This window comes from Xiphias gladius, chromosome 11, assembly GCF_016859285.1.
Source record: "Xiphias gladius isolate SHS-SW01 ecotype Sanya breed wild chromosome 11, ASM1685928v1, whole genome shotgun sequence".
Classification (NCBI taxonomy): Eukaryota; Metazoa; Chordata; class Actinopteri; order Istiophoriformes; family Xiphiidae; genus Xiphias; species Xiphias gladius.
Genome location: NC_053410.1, coordinates 16088255 through 16114786, shown reverse-complemented (window position 1 = coordinate 16114786; position 26532 = coordinate 16088255). Strand labels below are relative to the sequence as shown.

The following is a 26532-nucleotide window of genomic DNA, read 5'->3' as shown; positions in this document are numbered from 1 at the left end:
TCTAAATTTTTTTTTCCCTTAGAAAGCAAAACCTTTCCACAACTACACTGGCTGCATTGAAATAATTGAAATCAATAACATGAGGAGCTTTTACACATCTGATGCCATCACCGGCAGCAACATAGACCAATGCAGGTAAAGTCTTCATCGTGATCTTTTCTTCAGATTTAATTTTGTTGTTTTTTTTCTGTGCACAAGCACAAAAAAACCACCCAAGAAAAATCACTTAGTACAACACATGGACACAAAATCATTTAGTACAACACAAGGACCAGTAGTAACATTTTGCTTTCTCTGATGCATTGGGGAAAATCCAACCACTTATTGTGACACATAAAACTTGAGTTTTCCTATCTTCTTTTGCAAAAAATTTGTCTACTTGTTAAACTACTGCATTATATTTACCTCACATTGGTTGGATGGTCATATTTTAATCCTTAAAAGCAAAAAATTGCAGTGTTAAATTCGGATTTTTGGCCTGTTAATCTACTCAAAGTTTTGTCTAATTTTACAGATATACTTTGTACGCCATGGAAGCCTCCGCGACAAGCTCCTCAAGTTTGTCAACTCAATCAACCACCCCTGACACAGGGAACATAACAACAGTGGCAGTTCCCACACAAGCACCAAAACATCCTCTGCATGAACCTCAAGTTTGCCGTGACGGTCTCTGCCGTAACGGAGGAACATGTCATCGGCTGCAGCTGCCCGATGGAGCCTTGCCTTCCTGTCATTGCCCGCTTCACTTTACTGGAACTTTTTGTGAGAAAGGTAGGCTTGTAAATTTTATGTTTTCAGCTGACAGTGCCTCATAGTTTTTTATACACAAAATACAAAAAACACACACACAAGCAGTAAAAAGCTTAAAAACCTACCGTACTGTGACCTCCACAATGGTATCATCGAGAGCCAGCCAACAAATTATGTTGGTTAATATATGCTGAGCCTCTTTGGCTAATAGGTTTCACTGTGAGGGAGAACAGAGTCAAGTGCATTAGGAATTTTGAGTGATGTGAATTATTCAGGATATGATTAATGAAATGAAAGATTATAAGCAGCTTGAACCATCACTGCATGTCCAAGTTCACCTCCAACACTCATTGAGAATGAGAATACGACCTTGCAGCACTAGCTCAACATTCAGCTACAGCTCATATCCCTTTCCCCACCAAAAATATTTATTTTGTAGCAACCACTCCAACACGAGACAGCAGTACTTGACACACATACTTAGGATTTTTTCCTTCGTAGATTTCTTCTCATTGCACTTATGATATAGCTACTGACGTCTTTTTCTACCTCTCTTGCCTTGTGTGATACGATCTGACAGTGAAGAAGACAGCATCCTGTAGATGGCTCGTGTAGTCATTCTCTGTCAGTGACCACAGAAGTAACACTAGAGTTGTGAATTAACTGCACGTGTGCCTGGAAAGGCAAGCCAAGCTGCTCACAACTGAGAGACATTACAGATGCTGTGTTGTGATTGCCATGTTCACTCCACTGCACTCCAGCTACAGTATATGATTAATCCTTTCAGCATGGATTAAAAAGGTACCTCGGACAGATTAAATATGGTAATAGTTAATTACATGTAACTGCGTGTTTACTATGTAGGAGGATTTAGGTACATTATGACTGGTATGCAAATCATCTCAAACTGTTTGCTAAACCCCTCCCCGAAGCAGTGAGTGACCAATCATAGCTTAGCATTTATAACTAGGCACGAAAGGTCTGTCCCAATTTTTTTCCAACCTTAAAACAGGAGCAAAAGTATAAGGAGCGAATTTAAACTGTGCTTCATTAGCATGCCATGCTAACTTCTACCCATAGTAGTACTGAATTATTTCTTCCAAGGCCAAGGAGCATGTCATTAATAACTAGTTTGTGGGGATACAGGCTACACTGGAAAAAAATAAAAAAGCCTTGTTCATGACTAGCACATCCACTGTGCAGTTTTTTCCCCACAGTCTAGAAGCTGATAATGGATGCTACCAGAATTTATGGTAACGTTAGCGGCTCCGTCCTGCTCTTTATTTGATTTAGGGGAACTTTATACTTCAGTACCCCAGCCAAAGTTGCCCAGAAAAGCGTTACATTTGCCAAACACGTAACTTAACCTTCAGTCTGATCTACATTTCTCCTTACTATACTTACAAATGAGCTCATATTAGCTACAATACAAAACTGTTTATGGCCCTTAAGTGCAGAATTAAGACAGTTTTTCAAGATCTGTGTTTTAAAATGAGTCAGCACAAAACGCTAAAAAGAATACCGGACGCAGCAGTTTCAACCAACTCATTTAGCTAACATTAGCTTAATTCTCTTCTTAGCAACAACTGATAAAACCTGCCAGCAACAACTGTCATTTCATTCTGCAAAATCCATGATCGGGGGTTAGAAATAAGAATCCTGCTTTTATCATATCTTTGTCTGGAATTAAGTAAGTAATGTAATTAATTGCTTCAAAAATAGCTATGAATTTTGAGTGGTAAATGTACCATTATTCTCACTGTAAACTACATACAGAATTTGCCACAGGCAAGAATGGAAAGCTTGATGTATCAACAGTAACTAAGGGAGGCAGAACATAGTGAACAGTCAGTTAACTGTAACATAACAAAAAATGTTCTGTGGGGGAAAAAAAATTCAGAGTTATATCATTGCTTATTAGAAAAAGGTCCCCCAGGGATTTCAGTTGTGAAGGAGTCCTGTAGCTAGTTTGGTTTTGCTTCCTCCCTTTTTCTTCACTTGCTCCTTTACGTAAAACACACTTCCCTTCTTATGCAAATCATATATAGTACTGCACTAACAATTCTTTCAGTCATGGGTTTGAAATAATGAACTTTGGATAACAGTGGCCACCAAATGTCAAATGTGCTGTACATTTTGGGCCTGGAGAATATTTCGAGCAATGGAAATTCGTATTAGCATTACAAAAGGTTTCAGTAATATAAGATGGATTGATTTTCTCCTTCACAAGCTTTGTGTATGATTTAGGCAGATTGCCTAGTCTTGTATTTCCAGAATACATGGAAATCTGACAAAATGCCACTCAAAGCTAATGTTAACAATCATTAACATAGCTCAAGCAGCCCTATGCACCTGACACCCTTATTTGACACCTCTGCCATGTGTTCTAAAAATGCTAATGTACAGGTGTTTCAGTAATCTACTGAAATGTTATTTGTCTCTCCAGGCACTGTAACAAAAAACGGTGCTATTCTAAAGACTGCATTCTCATTTGTTTTTCCCTTGGGAGACAGCTACGTCAAGGAAAGCGGTGCCCCCCTCTGCTTACATGACAGAGATGCTGCTTAAAGAAACCAATTATTAAAGATGCTTTAACCAACATCTAAACAGCCACTAGAGAACAAGGAATATGATTCATTTAGTGATTATTTCACTCATTTATTCATTCATTTATTTCTCACCATTGTAGCCTTCAGGCTCAGAGAAGGGTAAATATTAGTGTGCCACAAAATATCATCACGTTACTGCAACACATTAGCCAGTTGCATGAACGTATTGCTTGTGTGACGATTTGTGAGCTTAATGCTAACCTTACTAACTGAATCATTTACCTCTCTAATTGATAAGCCAAAGATGTATTATAACTTATATGATGTGATTATGCATACATACAGTTAAGTCCCACCACCATTCATATCTGTAAAAAGAATCAGCTGTTATCCTTGATTTGATATTACATTCTCACAAATGTATAATTTTATTTTTACTTTTTTGCTAATCAGTAATAAAAACACGGGATTTTTCCTCAGTCTTTTCCTTCCCTAACCATAAAGTAAGTTCCTGCTTATCCCTAAACTTGCCACACTCCGAAAATGTGCCTTTAAATACCAGCAGTGGCCTTTCGGAGTCATTTCTGCTGAGTTTGTGGAATTGCTGTTCCTCCAAAGTAGTTCAGTCTCCCAGGTTTAACAGAGTGCAATCTCATATGAGCACTCATCCAGTCTTGTGCCTTGCACCACTAGTTCTCATACTCCCGCAGACAGAGTCCAGCGGCTGTTCATGTGCTGATGAAGTTTGTGAATGTGTACTGCTACTGCAACTCTGCTGGGTGACAGCCTCGTCCTCCCATCTTGTTGAATTAAGTAATAGCCACGAGAGAACAATAAGGCAAGTCATCCTTGCTCTTAGCTAATTATAGATATGTCATCCTACCCAGTGACTTGTTTGTGTCTTAGATGAAACGGTGACATGTCATACAGCATGTTTTTAAGGTACAGCTTTGGTTGTGCATTTGTCTCTGCAGCCTCTTATATTATTGTTGAAGGTCTAATCTGTTACTGATGTAATTAATGTTAGTTATAGATGTTCTAATCTAATCTATTAGTTAATCATTTGACTTGATTTGTAATGAAGAACATACAAACAGACAATTAAAAGCTTTAGAATCTGTACACGATATGACATCCTCTGTCCTTAGATCCATGGATCAGATTAGGAAAAAGTCCCACACACCACAACTAGTGTTAGTCGTTTGAATTCCAGTATTATAAAAGTGCATAATATATTTATTTATTTATTTATGTTTGTTTATTTAGCACAGTCAATCAAGATTAACATTGTTACACAGGAAGATGTAATGTATAAAGTGTGTGTAGCTGAAGCTAATTTTGAAGCCCCCACCCCTAATGAGGCTTTTACATATGCGTTAAGGCATCTAGTAGATGAAAAGATCCTATATTTTCTAGTCAGTGTTGGATTTAAAACCTTATACCCAGTAAAGCTTCAAACTTCCATATGTAGCTAAAATGTCAGGTGTCATACTGTCATATTTATTACTAGGAAATATCTACACACCTTTCTCAGTTAGTATTACACTCAGAATGTCTGATATATCACAACATCAACTGAATCACTACAGTGGTATAGTTTTTTTTGTTGTTTTTTTTCCATTTTAACCCATGAAAGCTGTCAGTCCCAAACTCTCAGATTTACTTGTCAGTCAGATATAGTTGGTATCTTATGTGTGGCCTGCACATGAGAAGCTTGATGTGTGAGCTGTGAGTCTTGCTCCTTTATGTTTGGACCCTGGGGATTCACCTCTGATAGGGTGTACTGTAATCCAGGCCAGTACATGGTGGTTGAGTGAGTATTTGATATCAAGTAGCCAACCATAAGACAGGTTTTGTCAAGATAAAGCCAGTTCATCTGGGCATGTCAGAGTTTTAAGCTATGATAAATTGTCTCTTCAAAGAAGAGACAGTAGGTCGTGGACCTTGCCAAAGACTTTCTGTCAAGTATGTAAGCATTCAGTTGAAAGCTAAGTGATCACAAAAATTAGTTATGGAGTAAATGGCTGCAAGGTAAGGAAGTTGGCTTAAAAGACGAAACCAGTGAGGCAGGAAATTATTCAGACTTTGTCTGTATTGATCATGACCTCCTTCTATGGCTCATTACCTTATGTCCTTACTTCCCTTATATTTTAAGGTGAGATATAGGATGATGACCAGAAAGGAATAGTAAAGTGAAACTTAAGAGCACAGTTGTGTCCCCTTTGTCTTTTCAACAACTTTTACCTAACCAAGACATTAATCCAAACAAAATTGTGTACTTTTTTCCCCCTTAAAAATGCCATTTTGGTTTGGTGTAACCTATTTCAGTACATAGCTTTGCCAAAATATTTGCTTCTAAATTCTCCTTTTGATATTTTGCCTTTACCCTCTCCAATCAAATAAAACTTCACTAATAACTCATTCTATTTGAACAATATAAATACATTTTTATCTGTGCATGTATAACAAGATTCAAAAGCAAAATGACAAGAGTTACTTGAATTATTACAAAAATCATGTTATGAAATATAAATTGCAGGTAATATTTTCATAGATGAGGGCCAGAGAGAATTTTTTCTGTTGTCAGATGAAATGACAACCAATTCTTTAAAAAAGCAAACTGAAAGAGATTTTAGGGTGGTGAGCCTTTCTGTTTTTGTGTATGACATTAGTGGGACCTAATGAGGGGTTGTCAGCTTCCTGCTTTGCCAACACACTGGCTTGGTACTGCCAGCTCTTTTTGTGGGCATTTAGTGTGTGTTTGCTGTAATTGCTGGTGCCTTTTAAAAATGAGCCAGCTCAATCTGCCTAAATCACAAATTGCCAACAAATGTTACAGGATTGAGTCATCATTCTCGGCTCAAGAAAACCGCTTCTTCCACAACAAGAAAAAAACACTGTTTTATTTTCTCTTTTTAATTTGAAGTATTGGCTGTCTTGTCTGCTCCACACAATTCTCTGCGCAGCTCGGAGGAGTCAGCCACTTTGATTGCCTGCGAAAAGAGCAAGAGTGGAAAGTGGCAGGGCACACGGGCGAAGATAACAGGATTATGACCATTTGAGAAATGGTATGACTTGGAAACTCTTCTCGTTGGTTGGTCTGGTGACTGATCATTTAAACCCAACCAAATCAGCGTCTTACTGGCGCCCAGGCAACTGAGCAGTCCTCATTGTCAAACCCTGCAATGCACCTTACTGATATTTTCACTTACTATATAACTCGGCCTCTTTTCATAGCCTCCTTAAGGCCATTTTTTGTGATAGCCTGTTGATAAGAATGACTGCTATCCAGGAATTGCTTTATCCCTGTTGCCACAAATAAACCCTCTAACACTGAACTAACTGTCCGTGAGTGGTGTCGGACTCACAGCTCAAGCAGTCCATCAGTAAAGCAGCCACCTTCTCCTAACTGCTAACCAATAGAAGGCTACAATACATGGGATAGATATGGTCACAAAAGAGTGCATTGTTCTTCATTTTGAAGCAATGCTGTGTAATGGTGTGTTCGTTTGAGTTTGCACAGATGCCAAAAAGCATTTAACCTGATTTCACATAATCAGAGAATATGAACCTATAAACTGAGTTGTGATATTTACATGTTTTAACAGCGAAAACCAGGCTACTTCCAGGCAAGTTCTTCCTGCATGTAAATGTTGGCACTGATTGAACATCAGTTTGTCCACTGCCACTGCAAAGCTGATCATGGAAACTTTAAGACCACCACTTACTATATGTTCTTCATTAAATTTGTCCATATTCTTTATCTTGCTTTTCATTTAGTTTCTAGTCTGTTCTAAATTTTGTCAGTCATTCACAGGTCTGCTTTAAAATTCCATTTGATCCAGCATTAAAGCGCCAAATACAGTTATAAAGTTAGAGTCATGAGAGGATATTCATAGTTGTCTTACAATAAAAAAAAGAATTTTTGAAACCCTACACACACTGTACATTATCAATTCTCTGCTGAGAATAAACTGCACTGTTCCTTGAGAACTGGACTCTGAAATTAGAATCCCTTGAGCTGAGGCCAGGGTGGCCTATTTTGAATCGACTGTCATGCACCTGAACAGCAAGCTATCTACCAGGTGTACAATGTCCTTTGTGTAAAAGACAACAGATCATCACTGGATTGGGGAGTTGATGACCTGAGCGGCTACCTCCTCCACCTCTCCTTAAAGTCATGCCCCTTTGTCATCCAGTGGGAAATAACTCACTAGCACACAGCCCTGACAGGGCCCTGCTGACTCTGCTCTCAGGCAAGTTATCAGTGCTGCAAAGGCAAACACCAGCCAATTCCTATCGTTCTGTTTACTAACCAAAGCACTGTATAGCATTCATTTAGATATAAGTGCAGTCATATAAAATTGTCAAGTACAAATGTGTTGAAATGTTTTTTTCCAAGGAACATTATGATTCTACTAATTTTTCACATTCAATTTTAATGCATTTCATCAATTTGTATTGTAATTTCTGTTTCTAGATACCACAGTATATATCCCCTCATTTGATGGCACATCTTACTTGGAGCTGAAGCCTCTTGCATTCCTTCTCCGGTCTTCTTTACCTGCTACTGTCAAGGACATGACTGTTATTCTCTATTTGACTGTGAAAACAAGTTCTGCACAGGGCACCATCCTCTACAGTGAGTACAATCTCTTTATTTCAAATGTTTAAAAGCACTGCAACACTGTGAAAGGAAGCATAAATAAACGCTGGGAAAATATGCATGTCCATACTTATATGCCCATTATGTTTTCATATGGCTTTTTCCTTATGTATGTTCTTGTGTGAGTACACAAGGGATGTCTTGTTTTTTATAGCATACAGCAAGCTCTCCTAGTGCTTTAAATAATGATGTTTTTAGTGGTTAGAACAGTATCTTGCTGCTTTGCCGTGTAAGAGGGATAAATGTGCATTTTAACGAGGATTCTAGTCAGTATCTGCCATCCTACAGACATACAGTAGATTATACTGTAAAAAAGCAGTTCTAAAAGGTCTTAATATACTAGACTAATCTAAATCCTGTCTGGAGTACATAAATGTGCAAAATATTGAAAGGGCAAAAACATTTTATGTGGCAATATCACTTTCGTACAACGCATTGAAAAAAATCCAATCAATTAAAGTTGTATCTGTAATAAGAAGGTAATGTGTGGGTCCTGGACAGTTTTTTGGCCAGACACGGTACAGACGAGGCCAGGCGAGCTGTTTCCAGTCTTTCTGCGAAGCGAAGCTAACCGATTGCTGGCTGCAGTCTCATATTCACTGCACAGAAAAGGGAGTGGTATGGAGATAAGATAAGCGTATTTCCCAAAATGTCAAACTATTAAATATCATATTTGATATTGTCCTTGGATTAATGTTTTCAAAACATCCCTTCAACAAATTGTGATTGGCGAAACAGATCCTATGATCAAGATATTTCCGACAAATTTGTGCTCTTAAACATTTATGTGATGTAAGCCCAGCTGTATAATGGTGTCTAGACATGTTGTGAATAAGGAAAATTTTCTTGACTGAAAAACTTGCCTTCTTGTGACTGTTAGGCTTCTTATCACTATTATTATCGATCTCAACCTCTTCTATCTTTTGCCAACTAGTAATGTAGAAATGACATGTCAGTCTGTGCTGTGTTTATCAGCGGCTGATTACAATGGGAAGCTAAAAATAATGTTTCTCAGTGCTAGCAAGCACCGGTGCAACAGTTATGGTGCCACAGAAAAAAATAAACACAAAGAATTAAATCTGAGCTGAAACAGCAGTTACACAATAGATGAATTAAAGTAGCTGCCTGTGGTGATGCAATATAATTTTCCTAAGACATATGCATTCTTATCAATATCAGTTGTTAACATTATAAATATTATATATCACTGGACTGATATAAAGATGTTACTTTGGGACAGCAACATGAGCTGTAACCTAAAAGCAAACAAAGGAATTCTCATAATCGGGTGAGAGCTGGTCGCTCACATGGGGGAGCGAGGATTGGGCTGACCCTTTATGTCAACCATGAGTTCTACATTGTACGTCTGCCTCCTGCTAGCTCTTTGTTCCCACACCTGCACACACACACACACACACAGATGCACACCCCCCTTTGTTACAGGAGGAGATTTGGATACGTAGTCCAGACAGCCACTGAGTAGACCCTCTTAACAATAGAGCATTGTTTTGTGAGGAGAGGAGTTGGACAGATTTGTGGTATTTTTTTAGGAACTCAGAAAGCTGAGCCATGAGAACTTTGTTCCATTTATCCAGCTTTATGTGTATTCTATGACTGTTCAGAGTATGTATGCATATATTAAGTACTAGCCAGCTTAGGGGTGAAGCCACTGCACGAATGCCTTGAGCTGTGGGTCCTCTAATTACTCTGACTGTGTGTCTCAGTGGAACACTTTTGCAGCTCCTCGAGCTAAAAAACTGCAGCCACCTTGATCTCGTGAAGCTATCTCTGTCCCCGTGTGACACCACAGCAAGTCAGGTGCAAGTCTAGCAGAACTGTAACCGCCATGCATCGTGCGGTGATCACAGGTGACTGACTCTGCACCAACTGGGCACAGACATCACAACATTCATCCCTCTGCTGTAATCTAGATCCAGCCCGTATCTGTGACATGCTCTACAGCTTCATGGCCTCTTATTTACATTTGCAGAGCTATTAACCATTGCAGTACACCACAGGGTTCAGATCAAAATTTGGATTGTCTGGCTCCAATAACTGACAAACTTCGGTGGTGAGCAGTAAACTCAAATTCAAAACATGTGATGTTAGTGACATTGTGTGCAGTTTCAAGCAAGTTAATTTTATTTTGTAATAGTTGATGCTAGTACTGTCTGTGTTTTCTAACATACAGTAGATCTGGGAAGAACTGACCAAGAACAATTCATTTCAGTTTCTAGAAATGAAACGAAAAGGTTACTTAAGTTTTTTTTCTTAGTTTTACTATAACACAGGCTTGTATTCCTTAGAGTATTAATAGCTTGACTTTTTTTCTCTCTGATCTGACACTGGCCTCCAATGATGGCTAGTGTTCCACCAAAGATTTAAATCTTTGTATTTAAGGAGCTACTAATTAGCCTGGTCTCAGAACTTAATAGAACTCTAAATTTGTGCTTTTTATGAAGTTGGTGGACTTGAAAGGTCAACCAACTAAGCCCTAAATATACATAGACAATGGTAGTATCAATTCTAACACAAATGTACAGTATCCTGTTGGACACAGGTGCCCAATTAGAGTAAATCAAAAATCTAAAGTGTTTCCAATTAAATGTAGAGGTTATTCAATATGTTAAAAGATACAAGCATTTCTCCATTCAAATATACCTGTGCCCCCCTATATATGTGTCTGTGTCTGTGTGTGTGTTTGCACTAGACTGTTAGTCATTTGTTATAGAATTCAGTGGTTTGAGTTTTGGAAAGTTTAGGAGACATTATTCAAGAAATATTTGAAACCTTCAAATGATAGGTTTAAGAAGAGAGGAGCAAAGTAATTGCAAAGCACAGCTTTTGGTATGCTACCCTATACCTGGATTAATGTTTATGTTGGGATTTTTTTTTTTGGAAAAACAGCACATTACATGAACAAAAAGAAGACAGCTGTGAGGAACATAGGTGTATGTTTTTCAGTCACGTTTATCCCCAGAAAAGCTTTTCAGTACATTTGTACTTTTCATGTTTGCTTTTCAGAGCTACATAATAGAGACAAGGACGCTTACAGTATATTTCTGTAATAGAATGTGTTTTGTATTGTTATTTCTAGATTTATTTTGAATAGAGAAAATAAAAATTGGTTTGAAATAACTTTTGGGTATAAAAAGATTTTTAAAAAATGTAAAATATGAATTCACCACGGACAGATGAAGAACATCTGAGTGGCACTAGCTAAAGAAGATCACTTTGGGAAAATATCTGAGGTGAGGTATCAGATGTGATGTGGCAGGTAAATTAGATTGTGCCTGATGTCAAGCAAAACCATTTCACCTCCACCCTGTCACAAGTTGCCTTGTATATCCACTGCCATCATTTATCTACAGTAGCTGTGTAGCTATTAAGTCACTTGTCTAAGCCTTCACAGATGTACTCTATAGATTAGTTTGAAAAATAATGACTGCTGTGTCAATTTGACGGTGTCTTCACTCCTCCCCAGCTTTCACCACACTCAAGAATTGATGTGAACACTACTGTAAATACAAAAACATAGTCACATTTTAGGTTGGTTAGTTCAACTCATTTAGTATCCGTCCTATTCTTTCTTATCATTCACATTTACAATAGTTCACTGCCGCAGCATGTGTGAGCCAGAAACCAAACTGTAAGTCATGTCATGAAGAGAGATGAACGTTCAGAAAGCAAATACAGAGGGCAGAGTGCCTATTATCTAGTGATGCTTCATGGCTTATAGTGCACCATGTTTCTCACATCAGAGGATAGGAACTGAAAAAAGAAAACTCCAGAGATCAAACAGACAAAGTTAATCAGAAGAGAACCAAAAGACATGCATTGAAATGCCAAGAATCTCTTTGCCAGACCTTCTCTTTATTCTCCGCTCCCCTTTTTACACCTCTCCCTGAAGCAAACATGTGAGTCTCCCCCTGGACTTCAATTGTCAGCACGAGAAGAGAAATGCAAGGAGGTGGGGTGAGAGAGGAGAGAGCGAGACAGAGAGAGAGCAAGAAAGAGAACAGGTGACAGGCACTGACAAAAGGACGAACGCTCTGTTAGGCTTGGTGCACAGTAACAGGGCCTCTGGGAGAGTGGGGAACAATATCCTTACAGAAGAAAAAATAGAAAAATAAAAGACGGGGTAACATTGACATCCATAGTAAATAATATTTGTCAACAAACAAGTTATGGCGCTAAGCGGAAACTACTGGTTTGAAAAGGTTCATTGTTGCAGAAGGACGTTTTGTCTGTGAGCTTTTCATTGTCTTTGCCCCCACATTCATTGACTGCAGACATACTCAGAATCTGTGGTTTGGTGATTAATTTGGTATTAATTTGGAAATGATTATGTGCCAAGCATAATTATGTTTTTACTTGTCGTTTATCCACACGAACATGTTTTAATTGTTTGGTTTTTTTTCTCTATTATATCAGGGTAATTTTTGATTACCAGATGTACAGAAAACATATTTGAAAAGGTTTCAGTAAAATACCAGACATTTTTTCTTGTCAAAGAATTGCCATAAGTTTAGTTTAAAATTTTTGTAAATGTGAAATTGTGCAGAATAATTGAAGAATGGCACAGATACAGTACATGTACAGTAAATTTACTGTATTTTTGGTATCACAGCCTCATGCTTACACATTTCAGTCTTTCCCACTGTTTAAGGAGACTTCATTTGCTGATGCTCCATTCCTACTACAAAAAACTTGGGAAGACTCGCTGCCTGAGTCATAATCCTTCTTTTCTGAAAATAAGCATCAAATGAAAGTACTAAACACTGCATCTTTGCTTGTTTGTTACCTCAAGTTACATTTCAAGATTTTCCTTCTTTCAGGCACAAGACAAGAAATGTATGCACTGCTAAAAACAGTCCCTGACACTCATAATATTTTCACAGTATAACACAATGTCTGATGCATGTTTCCGTTACATGTTGAAGCTTTGCTGAAAAAGTTCTTAACACATATGAAAAGTGTTCTTAAAAATGTGCTTTAACCACATCACAGACAGAAAATGATAGTGTCAAAAGTAATTGCTAGATATAATGTTTGGATATAAAGCCTTGTTTCTTCGAATTCGCAGGAAACACTAGGTGCCCTAATTTCAAGCCACACACTAAAGGCTTGACTTGACAAATTAGTACCTGTTTACCCTGTAGAAACAACCAAAGACATTATTACACCTGTAGCTAACAGGGTGAATATTAAAATATCAAAGGACAAACACATGCAATAAAATCTGGCATTACTCGTGTTGCATCTTCATTGTGGTAGGAAAATAAAATGTATGGTCTCCAGCTGCTCTCCTGAGCTCTGCCCCTCTGCCGATACAGTTTGCCACAAACATTACATTCAAACAGGCAAGGAAACAAAAGTTGTTGTTTTTTTTTTTTTTTTTTTTTTACACTGTCATAGAAGTGTTATATAAATGATATGTTTTAGCACTGAGTTAATAGTTAGTGGTGGTGTTGGATTGCAATGCATTATATTCAGAGGGGTTTCTAATATTCTGCCCCCTCAATAACTCTCAATATCATATAGTCCAATACAACACCACCTTTAACTATGACCTCAGTCCTGATGGCCTTGTATTGATACGTGTGCCAGCGATGTACTGTGGAGCAAGGCCACGCAGGGTTTTCCATTTTTGTATCTCTAAAGGACAGGAATGTGTACAATTAAGTATAGATAGGATAACTATGATAACAAACTCTGTGCCTCTGGATGATGTGGCCAGCTGGCAAGGGACCAAGAATTGATCCCTGAAGAACTTCACATACAAAGTCAACCTTTATAGACATAAAATTACTGAATGACACAGTGAAATTTTGTCACTTGAAGTAGGATGCAAACAAACTAAATAAAAAATTTAGTTTTTTATTTTTATAAAAATTATAAAAAAAAATATATGTATGTATATGTGTGTATGTGTATGTATATAATATATATTCATGCAATTCTACTTTCTACTTTGTCCTTACTGCTGTTCTTTTGTAAGGGTGTAAGAGTCATACCCTTCCGCAGAAAAAGGATAATGAAACGGTGGATTATCTGAGCACGATATTCCTCCGGTGGTCAATTCGGCAACAGCGGTTAGTAATATGGCACTATTAAGTGCATCCCCGTTGAGTCTTATGACAGGGAAGATCGCCAAGTCAGCTTAGAAAATGCATTATCAGAGTGCAGCATATTAAGCTAGGCATAGCCTCCCTCCAACAAAGAGATGGGGATTTTCTGGATGCCCTTCTTACCCTAGAGGAATTGTTCAGAGCTTTCATATCAGTTGCCATGCAGCCTTGAAACAACAAGCTCGGTTTTGCGCCATCTTCGTGTCCAAATCTTCCACCCATGCCTGTACTTGTTGAGAGATGGCAGACATGTCAAGCCTTTCGAAGACACAAGACTTTCTCTGCAGCCGACACACCTCTGTCCAAGTCCTAGCCCAGTGAGCAACTGTGCACCAGGCCAGTTTCTGACAGTCCTGGCTCAATTATCAATGTCACTGTGAAATCCAAGGGTTCAACCCTGTTTGTTTTGCTCCTTTTCAGTAGCTCCCTGTGGATTTGTGGCCCCCTGTCACTCTTTCTAATTCAGCTGAAATGTGCCTCGTTGAAAACACTGAAACATTTTAGGTCTCTCTAACAGGGCACCGTTCCCTGCAACCACATTTTCCCCAACAGTGGCACTAGAGTGGCAGGTTCTCTCTCTATCTCTGTCTCCCTCAAAGAGCTGCATTATTATGTTGTCTGCCCTCTGCTCATGTCATCTTAGACAGCAGAGTGGGACTGGTGTGCACTAGCTTTCCACCTCCCTCCTGAAGACCCCAGTAGCTTGTGTGGGAGGATTAATGCTGCCGCTGTATGTGGGGCCACCGCTGCAGTGTCTCACTTGCAAAGAGACTCTTCTATCCTGGCAGAAACCCCCATTGTGATATAATATGCTGGATTCTGGGAAGTGGTATTTTAATAATGGCGTCCTGTTTAACAACAGAAACAGTTTCTGGCCTTAATTGTCAGACTGAGTTCATACTCCTGTTTTGCAATCAAGAACCAGAGCCTGGAGAAAAGTGAGACCCACCACACTGATTTCCATGTGGTGAAGCTGTTTTCCCAGATACTCTTCCTACCCCGAGAACAGTGTAGGTGGCAATAAGATGCAGAGCTATGCCACCATTCTTCTTGTCTTATGACTGTCCTGCTAATGTTTGTAAAAAAAAAAAAAAAAAAATCACGTACCTTCTTTGATGCATGGCAGTGGCTCAAAAGAATGGTTTCATGGGAACCCAAGCCATTATTTGACCTGCAACATCACAAACAAGCTTGCAGGTTGAAGTATGTGGAAAGTGGAAAGTTCCTCTGTCCCTTATTAAGAACTGATGGTGATTTTCAAGACCTTTCAAATGTGCTATTCAAGCCCTTTGGGCAGTTTTCTCTTGGTTATAACAAAAAAAAAGATTAGTATTACATGTAGACAGAACCTGTCCTTAAAGCCGTAGACCATTTAGAGAGTGTATCACGTCTGGGGCAGTTCAGTGTTGTGAATTATTCTTAGCAACATCTCACTGTTTGTGCCCTGTGTGCATATTGGCATGTCATGTGGGGCACACGGCAATGTGAACTACGTTCTTGCTAAACTCCTGTCTAAACAGAGACATACCCATTGGCTGTGCAATGGCATTTGTCCGCAGGCAGGAATCCTCCCTGGGATTTTCATGTGTCGTTTATTGATCACAGCAGGTTATGGCCTTGTACTCAACACATTGACATTTATCAGGTTCTACTCTGTTTGCTGCTGAGCAGGTCAGATGGAATAGGATTTACAAAAATAATATATCATATCATATCATACCATCCTTACAACTATGCTTATGTCAAATCATTTTATTTTTCTATCCATGTCCATCATCATCTTTTAGAAATATTTTCATTTCATTTTTTAAGTTTCGAACCTCACACATTTTATGTAGCCAGTAACTTGAATGTTAAGCCTGAGGTAATGTCATAAATATTGTAGTTTACATAATGTAATGAATTTGGTATTACAGAAAAAGAGACTCTTTACCAACTACATTTTCTTACAATTGCAGCTCAGGAGCAGAACTTTGGGCATCAGTTCCTTCATGTGTTCCTTCAAGACGGAACCCCTGTTGCTGAACTTGGGTGTGGTGGCAGTCATGTTTTGAATGCAGCTGCAGGCCAGAACATCAACAATAACAGATGGATGCCAATCACAATCCGGTATGATATGCATCTCCTTCTTTCCTCTCTCTTCCCTTATATTCTATTGCCAAATTCACGATCACTGTTTTAGGAATAACACTTTTTTTAATGAGTACTGAACATGATGTTTATGCTATTATCTATTACTTTAAGAAAAGGAGGAAAAGCAGGAGTAATAGATTTGGTTTTATGAATGTAGGAAGTGTAGAAGCAAGTCCCAATACCGTATTTGGCACTGTAATTAAGCCACCAGAGGTAGATGCTGTAAACATTAAAATTTCCACACCAAAAAAAGGCAAAACAAAAATGGAGATAATATAAAAACTTCATCTTTAATAAAATTTTTCAAAATGTGCAAATGTACCTATTTTTAAATGCTTCAAAGCATGCAGTGAGAAGTACTCCCTTCTTTGATTATGTTCAGTGGGATTTTTACACGTCTCATGTCTCCGTGACGGTCTCCTTGATAAAACCTTAAGAAAGTTTGGTGTCCAGTAGCTGTCCACATCAGTGCTGATCAGAGAATTCTACGGTAACACAGAATTGCAATGAAAGCTCAACCCAACGGCGAAATCCCAACTTTAATGCCCTGGATGGATCTCTGTGTACCTCAGCAACTGTGCAGTGCCTGACGTGTCAAAATGTCAAAGTCACATTAACAAAGAAAACTGCCCAGTGCACTGGCACTCTTTTGGCATGTTGAGAACTAACAGCCAGCTGTCTCCTTCAGAAAACTGTGCACAGACATAATTCATTGTCTGAAACAATGAGATACAAATTGGTGATTGTATCCCATTGAATGTAACTGAGTTTTAATATCAGAACTTTCCTTCTCAACATGGTTGTGCTAATCCTGCAGGAATAAATAGACTTAACTTCTACCTTCTTTAAGTTTGCACAAGTAAACATATATTCTAAATTACAACTATAGCTTACTGTTCATCTTACTGTATAGCTTACCTACTGTCAGATTATGGATACAAACTCTTGACCAAGCAAAAAAGGGCAAATAAAAACCCAAAAAAACTGTAAAACATTACTTCAGAATATATCTGTTACCACCCCTTGGTGGTCTTGTACTTATTTAGAAATTATTCTGATCTAGTATAGGTTGCACTGTGCGTATATTGTGATGCATCTTTACTTCCAAATTTTAAAAGTTCATGCATACATGATGAGGCCTTGTAGAGCCAACCCAGCTCAATGATTCATCAGTGTAGTCATGACACTGCATACCTGTCCAGATTATCATAGTTGAATGTCTAAAGTCAAATGCAAACCTGCACAATTCATTAAAACATTTACATAACTTTAAATTACATTTAGCAGTACAATTATATTCACATACCATTTTAAATAGCTAGTTATCGTCACAAATTCAATTAGATCGAGCAATTTTTGTCAACCAATTGTTGCAAGGCTGAATGAAGTATTTAAGGGGGTGGGTTATAATTTTGGGTATGTAAGTGGAGAATGAAGTTTATTTTTGTATAGAATGCTGTCTTTGCTAACTAAATTAAAAATGATGTTCATTATGATGCTAAGAAACAATAGACCATAACAGACCTTTAGATTGACTGTATAACAAAAATCCAGCATAACCCAGTAAATAAAAGCATTTATGTTGTGCCCCAGGAACCTGGTTTACAGTGCATGAACTGCACAGCAGTAACAAAGCCGGAGTCAGATGAAAGTAGCTTAGTTAGATAACAATGTAATAATCAAAAGCAATTATCTCTTCCAACTGTGCTTGTCACTAGACTTAATTTTTAAGGCACCTCCCTGGATCAGATTCTTCCTTAAAAGTTACAAGCAACAAATGCAGCTCCTCGTTTGGATTATCAGGGAAAAACAGTCGACTCCTACGTATTTGGCAAAAGATTTGGTACCAAATGTTGAAACTGATACACATGCATTTGCATTTACACTGCTTGATTGCCTCATCCAAATGGGTCTGATCACAATGCTTCCCCATGCACAGCTGATCTTCTGTCCCCGAAGTGCGCACACAGGCTTACAACTCAGGCACCGTGGGGCAGAGTGAGCCAGTGGGAGAAATGAGAGAGGCCCTGCTGCTGCCTCCATTTCTTCCTGATCGCTTCAGCAATTTTATTCATATGCACATGAGCGCATGAGATCATCTAGTCATGTTTGAGCAGTGAATACCTGCTTTCCTTGGATGGTAGTAGGCAGCACTGAACACAACTGCTGCGACTTGCTGTCGTCAGCATCTGTGCAGTGCAGGGCAGTGGTTGTATTTAGCTGTAAATAATCCAAGCTTCAGTGACCAGACAGGGAAAATCCAAATTGCCTGATGTCACTGTAACAGACTCCTCTCCCTCTTTTTTCTTCTTGTTTTCTCTCTTTCAGTACTCACACACTGTTATTTTCAACCCACCAATCTTATTGTCATTGTCATGAATAGTCAAGCGCTGTTCTGCTGACACACAGAACATCGGGAAAAGGAAACACTTGCCTTTTGATTTCATACAAATACAGATACACCATTTTGACTTGCTCATGTAATACGCTTGGCTGATGCAGCATTGTTGACATAAAGAGATGGTGTGACACCCCTGTTCAACTTGGCAGTACCATACCGTGAGAGAGTATAGCACTTCACTTTCTTCATGCATATCCATGCTGAGCCTTTTTGCACTGTAGTTTTGATAATGACATAATTGCTGCAACGAGTACTTAAGAGCAGGAGTACCAAACAATACATTAAACAACGTGGAGGGCTTATTTCAATGACATTAAAAGCCCTCCAGTGGGTGGTCACACAGGTGTTACTGCTTCTCAAATGTTTTAGCTCTACATGGTGTTCCCTACAGTGTGAACAAAATGTAGGTAATGTATCTCAATAAATTAGAAATTGAATGTATACCAAACTTCAACATTAAACCCAGTGACGGAGTTTTAGTTTTCCTCTTTGATCCCCAGAGGACCGTTGTTCAACAGTCTTACACAACTCTATCTTGCTAATCAACCCCAACAAAGGGATGAAAAACATTGTGAATGTTCACTCAAGAATTTAGCAGCCTGTTCTGACAGTAAACATAACTGAATGAATAACATTCTCCTTTTTATAGAGCGGCTTTTGTAGAGCACAATGGCACTAAAACGATCAAAACAATCTAAACAGGCTGCCATATACATGAAAAATACTAAGTAGACCATTCTTTAAAATGAGTATAGAAGAGCTTGCATTTAATATACTTCCACTTTATAAGCTGTCTAAAACTGCAGTAACTTACATATATTTAGCCACACTATCAATATCGATTTTTTTAATGTAATGATGTTCCGGTGTGTTGTGTTTTCCAGTGAAAGAATGCATAATAGACAGGGAGAATTAATGTAATTGTGAAGTACACATAACAATGCCATAACACAGGAACTCTAAATTATGTTTTCTTCTAGAAATATTTAACCGCATTTTTTTTTTTTTTTTAACAAAGCATTTGTAGCACTCCAATATATAGTGGACTGTAAAGTTGGCAAGACAAAAGGCCAGTACTGAAATGCCTTGTACTGCCATATAATTCCACAAAGGGGGAGTGTGCAGGGGGTAAGCTGTGTCATTTTTCATTTGGATAGGATATGTTTGTTGTTGGATTGGTTTTTGATGTTGGGAAGTTTTCCTTTGAGGACTTTGGGGCAATACTGCTGCGATTAAAGTTTTGAAGTGGCAGACTCCAAATGCTCCCCAGGTCATTTGTGAGGCTGTGTACATTATTGGCCGAATCCCATTGTGCTTAGCATGCACCGTTGGAGTCATTGTCTTTCACACACAGTCAAAGATCAACAAGGATGATGCATAGCATTCTGTGGCATCACATTTTTTTCCTTGTCATAAGTAAACTCCGCGTCCCTGGCACATACTATTATTCAAATTTATACCACTTTTATGGGTGCTTTGTGTCTCTCCAGTCAAAGGAATGGGTGAAGTGTCTCAAGTCTCAAATATGGTTCTTACTTACTGGGAATGTTCTTTTTAATGACGGAGGATTTTGTGTCTAGCAACTCATGGGTTTGATGTTTATGCTGATGTTTTCGTAGACTGTCACATTATTATCTGTTTAAAATGAACTAAATATTCCATTTCACTACGAGCCGTGCATGAATATTTGGCCATCACATCAGCAATTTTCTCACAATTTTCTAAACTTCTTAGTTGGATGCTATGAAAATGTCAATGTCATGCTCAATCAAAGAAAGTAAAATGCCCAAAGTAGCTTGCCTGTATGCTTGTCTGGTGATGGGATAGAGTATTGTTGCATGTCTTTTTATAATTCTGACTTGATTTGTTTCTTGCTTGACTTATGTCTGTTAAATTGATTCACAATGCTCTCACTCCAACCAAAAACACGTGCACCACCACCGTTTTTCCAATAAAAATGTGCTTAAACACTGAATTTACATTACAGTCATTTCACCGACCTCATTTTTTTCCCCTGTACACATTCATCAGGAACAATTTGGGGTTCAGTGTATTGCTCAAAGACACTTTGACATGTGGACAAGATGAACCAGGGAGCAATCAATCAAGCCTATGACTAATGGATGATTGATGAAGCAGAGGCCCAGATGTCCTGACTTCTATTACATATAGAGCAAGTTCTAAGAAAACTGGATCCTAAAATTCCTATAATGCAACTCAGTAACGACTTTCGTTAGATTTCCCCATGTCCTTAAACTTTATTCCCAAGTTTGTAACGCTTTCTGTTGAGAAGTTGACGTATGTAGCTCAGTCTGAGATGACCCTGCTACCCTCACCACTGTTATTTTCTCAGACTTTGACAAAAGTGGAAAAAAAAAAATGTGTATCTTTGCAAATGAGCTCATTATGTATAATTAAAGTAGGCTTAAGTAGAAATTCAGCGTTCCAAAACTCTACTAAAACCAACACAGCTTTTCTATCAGTCCTGCCGTTCCACTCCTACAGCGGAATCTGTCTCCTTAAAAGTTTGTAACTTGTGTTTTCACGTAGGTTACAAATTTTTGAGTCAGCCAGCCTCACCTGCCTCAAGTCTCACCCAAGCAGTGTATTTTCCTGCTTTAAAGCTGCACACAGCACGGGACATAGCATCTAGGATATTATAAACATGCTACTACTTGTATATGGAATTCTAACAGTTATTTCATGAATTTTAGAAAACGTATATATTTAATAGTCTATTGACTGACCATTGAATATTGTTTTGATGTAAAAATACACATGAGGTTGTGAAATGTTGCCGAGCAACCGCTGCTGTAAGAGGAAGAAAACAGAGGAGTGCTGTGAGAAGCAAAGAATTTCAAAATAATAGCCAATTTCAGATCGTTGGACGAGTTCTTTGAATTAACGTCACAAAAACATGAGAAGCTCAGTGTTCTGAGTTCGACTTCCAGGTCAGAAACACATATGAGTATGCATATAGACCTATAGCTAACTTAAAACTAAAAGAATCACAGCTGTAATTAAGGTTTATCTGAGCAATGGGTGAAGTAATTCCCTTGCAATTTGGAAAAGTAATTAGTAAACAGTCATTCATTACTTTTTCCCAATTACACTAAGAGTGTGGACAGAACCCATCTCTAGCACTTTCCCACTGTGTTTTAAGTACTGGAAGATTTATCAGGAAGGGAACATTTATTTTGGGAAAATTTCGTGGCATGTGTGCAACAGGGTGAAAAATTAGGTCTTAATATTGAGCATTTTGTTTTTAAATCCACATCCTCTTGACACGATGCCAAATCTGACGCCTCATATGTCAGTCACACTATGTTCAGTGTTGTATTGATACGTACTGCCATAAAAGATTCATTGAAGAAGCAACCAGCTGCCCTGCCTGCTCACTTTGAATTTCTTTTGTGAAGCCCCACAATGCCAAGAGGCTTGCTGTGTGCTGTCTAATTGTATTGGTGGAGATATAATGATAGAACACAGACTCCCCAAATTAATTGAGGCTTGCCAGTCACAGCACAAATTATGCAGCAAATGCTGCAGTGCTTCGTGTGAGAAAGTCACTGCACCAGAGCCAGAGCAGGCATTACTGTCAATGTAGGTGTAGATTATGGTGTGATATAGAGCTTGTTGCACTCAAGGAAAAACCAACAAACAGATCCGTCCTGACATCTTTTGCAGTAGTTGCTTCGGTGCGATGTTACATTTCGGAATAGTAAATGATTATATGGAGGGTTTATTTTCTTTCTCTTTAGTCATATCTGATGCTTAACTCTGAAACCTGTCGTGCTAAAAAGAATATCAAAGTAATAGGTGGTGGTTCCTTTATATGTAACATGTGTAACCCATTTACATTCTATCTGCTCTCAGGTATGAAACTCTACTGAGCATATTCTCTAGTTGCAGAACTAATAGATTCTTGACTCTAAATCACTAAGTGACTTGCAAATTATAATCTCACCACTACCATGTTCCACATTATCATTTACTTTTTTGTAAGAATCTGAAATATCATTAGAATAATAAGCCATAAAAAAGTGACATCTTGCTTATCAGCCAGTGAAAACTGTTGCAAGGGCACCAGCGCAGTGCGTGATGTTTTACTGCCATCTGTTGCCAATACTTATAGATGTTTTATGCAATAGTAATATTTTAATGATGATCCTCCCTCATTATTAATTTTTTGCAGGGGACTGTGAGGGAAGCTTGTTCAAATAGGATTGTAAAGACAAACACCTACCATCAGGTTTAACAGATACCTTTGTGTAAAGGTGATGTGCTGAAAATATTTGCAAGGTCCCATTACATTGCACGTAATATTTCAGCGGGGATCCGCAAGAAAGTTGCAGTGCTGCAGTTGCAGTGAAATAGTCACACACCAGACAGTCTAAATGAGGATGTTAGAGATGACAAATCACTTATGATTAGAGCATTAGCCAGATGAAGAAATGCATAAATGATGATTGAGTAAAAATGATCACAGCCATATTGTGGTTTTGTGTGTTTGGAGAACATGAAATATTAATACATTTTTGTTTGTTTACCTCAAGTTGGGAATTTGCTATTGTTGGTCCTATGAGACCCAGCAGTGAACGGTGCACGGGGATCCAATAAGAAATTGCATAGTGCTTTATCTCTGTGTTAGACAAACCCCAGCCTCTTTTTACTTCTGATTCACTCATATGTTTGTTTGTTATTTGTAATAGAATCCATTGTGGTTTTGTGTTTATATGTCTGTGTGTGTTGTGGTGCTGATGATGATGTGGGACTGTGGGGCATATTCTTAGGTATATAGTACTAGAGCAAGTAAAATAGTCATACAGAATGCATCTCTTAAAATAGTCATCTTTGCCTGCGAGCAAGACCAATGTAAATTTGCCTGGTGGAGCATTCAATGTGCTCATGAGAGTTCATCAAGTAACATCATCCTGTTTGCTTTGTGAGCATGCTGTCCATGTCTCACAGGGGCAGTCTTTGCAGCATTAGCAGGCCAAATAAAAAGCTGCTCTACTAAGCACCAAAATATGCCTCAAATGCCTTCGGCATCAGAGTTTTGTGACAATATTGTGATGTTTGTTAATATTGTGAATATTGGATCATTTCAGTCTTTTCATTAGGATCCTGTTATGTTCTTGTGACTTGAAAGTAAACAGTGGGGAAATGTAATTTTCTGAAATCACCCGCTGATCACGTCCTGTTATGCTAATGTCGGGAGAATGACCTCAGAAGCACACAGGGCACCCCAAGGATGGTGATGGATGTCCTCTCTGGACATTAGGTTGCATTTCACGTTTGCATTCTTAAATGTGCCTTAATTTATCTGTGTGTGTCTACAAAACAGCTTTCTTGAGTTCCATACCTGTAATTAGTCTTACCTGGAGTTGTATTTGTGTGATTGCCTTAGGGAGACGTCCTGGAAGGCTGTTTCAAATTAGCAGGAGGGCAATTACCCTGATTGTTTCCATCTAGCCATTAAAACAAACATTTGAGGGTTTTTTCCTCATCAACAGAAGTGTGATCACAAAGCACGGACAAATGATTTTTGCAGAATCTGATTTGCAGATAAGCAACACATTACTTGTGTTACAAGTGTACAGGCAAACAATGAATAATCCTATGGAACAAAAGTGCATCATGTAGAATGCTCCCTAACAGAATCGCGTTTTATGTGTGTGGTGCAGTGTGTGCAACCTTTCGCATAATGCCCAGCCCTGTAAAGAAGCTGCTATTGTATGTTGCCAGTAAAAGCCAATGATAAATTGGAGAGAGGGAATCACTTGACTTTGCCATAGCGGGAATATGACACAAGTAGACCAGCTACTTAACATTATGGCTGCATCGTTAATGACTACTACATTTGTATATTTCCCCTGAGAGAGACACAGGGTCAAATGATAAAATTGTCTTCCTTCTCATTAGGTTTATAATGTATATCTGGTTTTGTGCCCTCATTTTTATCATTAATTAATCCTGAATGACATAATTAGCACTTACACTCATCATCATGTTTTTTGTGGCTAATTTGTTTTTCTTATTATCATTATTATTATTATCATCATTATTATTATTATTATTATTAGCATATGTGAAATAGTTATGCATATTATATACTTGAGCTCGATCTCGTAAATTAAACTGGTTCTGACTGGTTATCGCAGTCATGGTAGGGATTTTACAGCCATTATTATGTGAATTACATATCTGCTGAGGAACACATAAACTTACAGAATATCACTGCAGCACTGGGCAGAAACCTATTTCTGGTTTTATTATTTAAATCCAGCTGCGGAAGACATTCTCTATTTCTGTTGTCTCTCTTGGGTTTGAGCTGTAGCTTTGGATACAAATGCACCATTGCTTCCATCCAAATGCACCAGTGCATAAAGTTTCTCATAAAAGAGTGTGTAATGTATATGTTGTCATACAAAGTCAGTTTATAATATAGTCTCAGTGGTCACATTAGCGGCTTCATTACTGTGGCTGCTCTGTGTGTCTCTCCATCAGAATATTTTTCATGCTTTGCTGGATTTATTGTGTTTATCAGATAATGTGGAGAGCACCCTCTCTAACTAACCCTGGTCTCCCTCTGTTCTTCCTCAACAGATACAATCTGCCTGTTGGCAAACAAGGAGGGTCATGTATGATTGAAATAGCTGCAGATAATGGCACAGCTCAGCGTTGTGAGGAGTACGTGTCGCATCCTGTGTCAGAGGTAACCTGACCTGCCTGCAGTCAAATCAACCCTTTGTACAGCCATTATCTCAAATTAGCATTTCTAATCCCTAATAGTGTCTCTGATATCTTTCCTTTTATTGTACAATTTACCTTAGACATCTTAAAATGTTAATTAAAACAATAATATAATTTGGCATGCATGACTTCCAGCATCCATAAGTAAACAATCAAAGAAAAATGCATCAGATATGACTTTATTCACAAACAGCAACCTTTACAACCAGTTATTCACTGCTCTTTTCATGAATGTCATGCGTTACAAAAATGAAAGGGGCAGTGCTGGTGGACGTTGCTTCCGGTACATGGGAGACATAATGAATGCTATGAAAATAACATGAAAATAATCCTGGAATTACAGTTTGGACAGCTCTCCGAGTTTGAAGGCTTATCCGGTTTAAAATCACTGCACAGCAGTTGATCGTATTATGAGGAAAGATTTTACTGCCCTGAAAAGTTATAACAGCCACATTCATTTTACCTTTTGCCATGACAATAATGGGGTAAGCAGTAGAAATACAGCATTCACCTTTCAAAGCAGGCTACCATTGGCCACCACAGCAACTTGCCAGATGACATTGTGTTACGTTCTGGCAAAAGTTGAGGAAGTTTGATCTTTTTTCTGAATAACCCTGTTATTTCTTTATATTCCAGCAAACTCACTACATGTAGTGCTTACATTTTGATACCAACAATAATGTATGGGTATTATCAAGTATATCAGCCTCTGATCAGACAATTTTCTGATTTAAAATCTAACTGTGCCATTTTAAACTGCCAGAACATTTTAAAATGTGGCTTTTGTTCGGTGATAAAAGGAAACTGAAATATCTTATTGAAAGAAGATTTTGTTTTGGTATTGGTTTTAATAATCTAGTATTATCAGCACTAATATCAAATAATTTTTAAAGGATACTGTAAATAATGTTAGTGGTTGGTTTATATGATCTGAAAGCTCCAATCTGCCGTCTTTGAACATACAGCTAAACTGTGGATTTTTTTACAATATTTATTGATACCTTTCATCAAATATAAAATTCGTGAGAGCAACATCATGATAGATTAACCGTATGTTATCAAAGCCAGCCTAGCACTCAGTTTCTAACTAACAGCAGTTGTTTTATAAATGAAGAACAGGAACTCCCATAAAAACATGTGCACCTG

The 26532-nt window shown here is 38.2% G+C and overlaps 1 protein-coding gene across 8 annotated transcripts in view; it reads left to right on the top strand.

Moving 5' to 3' along the window:
• eys (eyes shut homolog) overlaps positions 1-26532 on the top strand; it is a 149227-nt gene that overhangs the window by 96242 nt on the left and 26453 nt on the right. For all 8 annotated transcript variants that reach the window (XM_040139040.1, XM_040139041.1, XM_040139039.1 and 5 more), the window contains 5 exons: positions 23-135; positions 515-771; positions 7780-7941; positions 16055-16205; positions 25240-25348. In XM_040139040.1, the coding sequence (XP_039994974.1) occupies positions 23-135; positions 515-771; positions 7780-7941; positions 16055-16205; positions 25240-25348 (792 nt within the window). The remainder of the gene's footprint in view (positions 1-22; positions 136-514; positions 772-7779; positions 7942-16054; positions 16206-25239; positions 25349-26532) is intronic.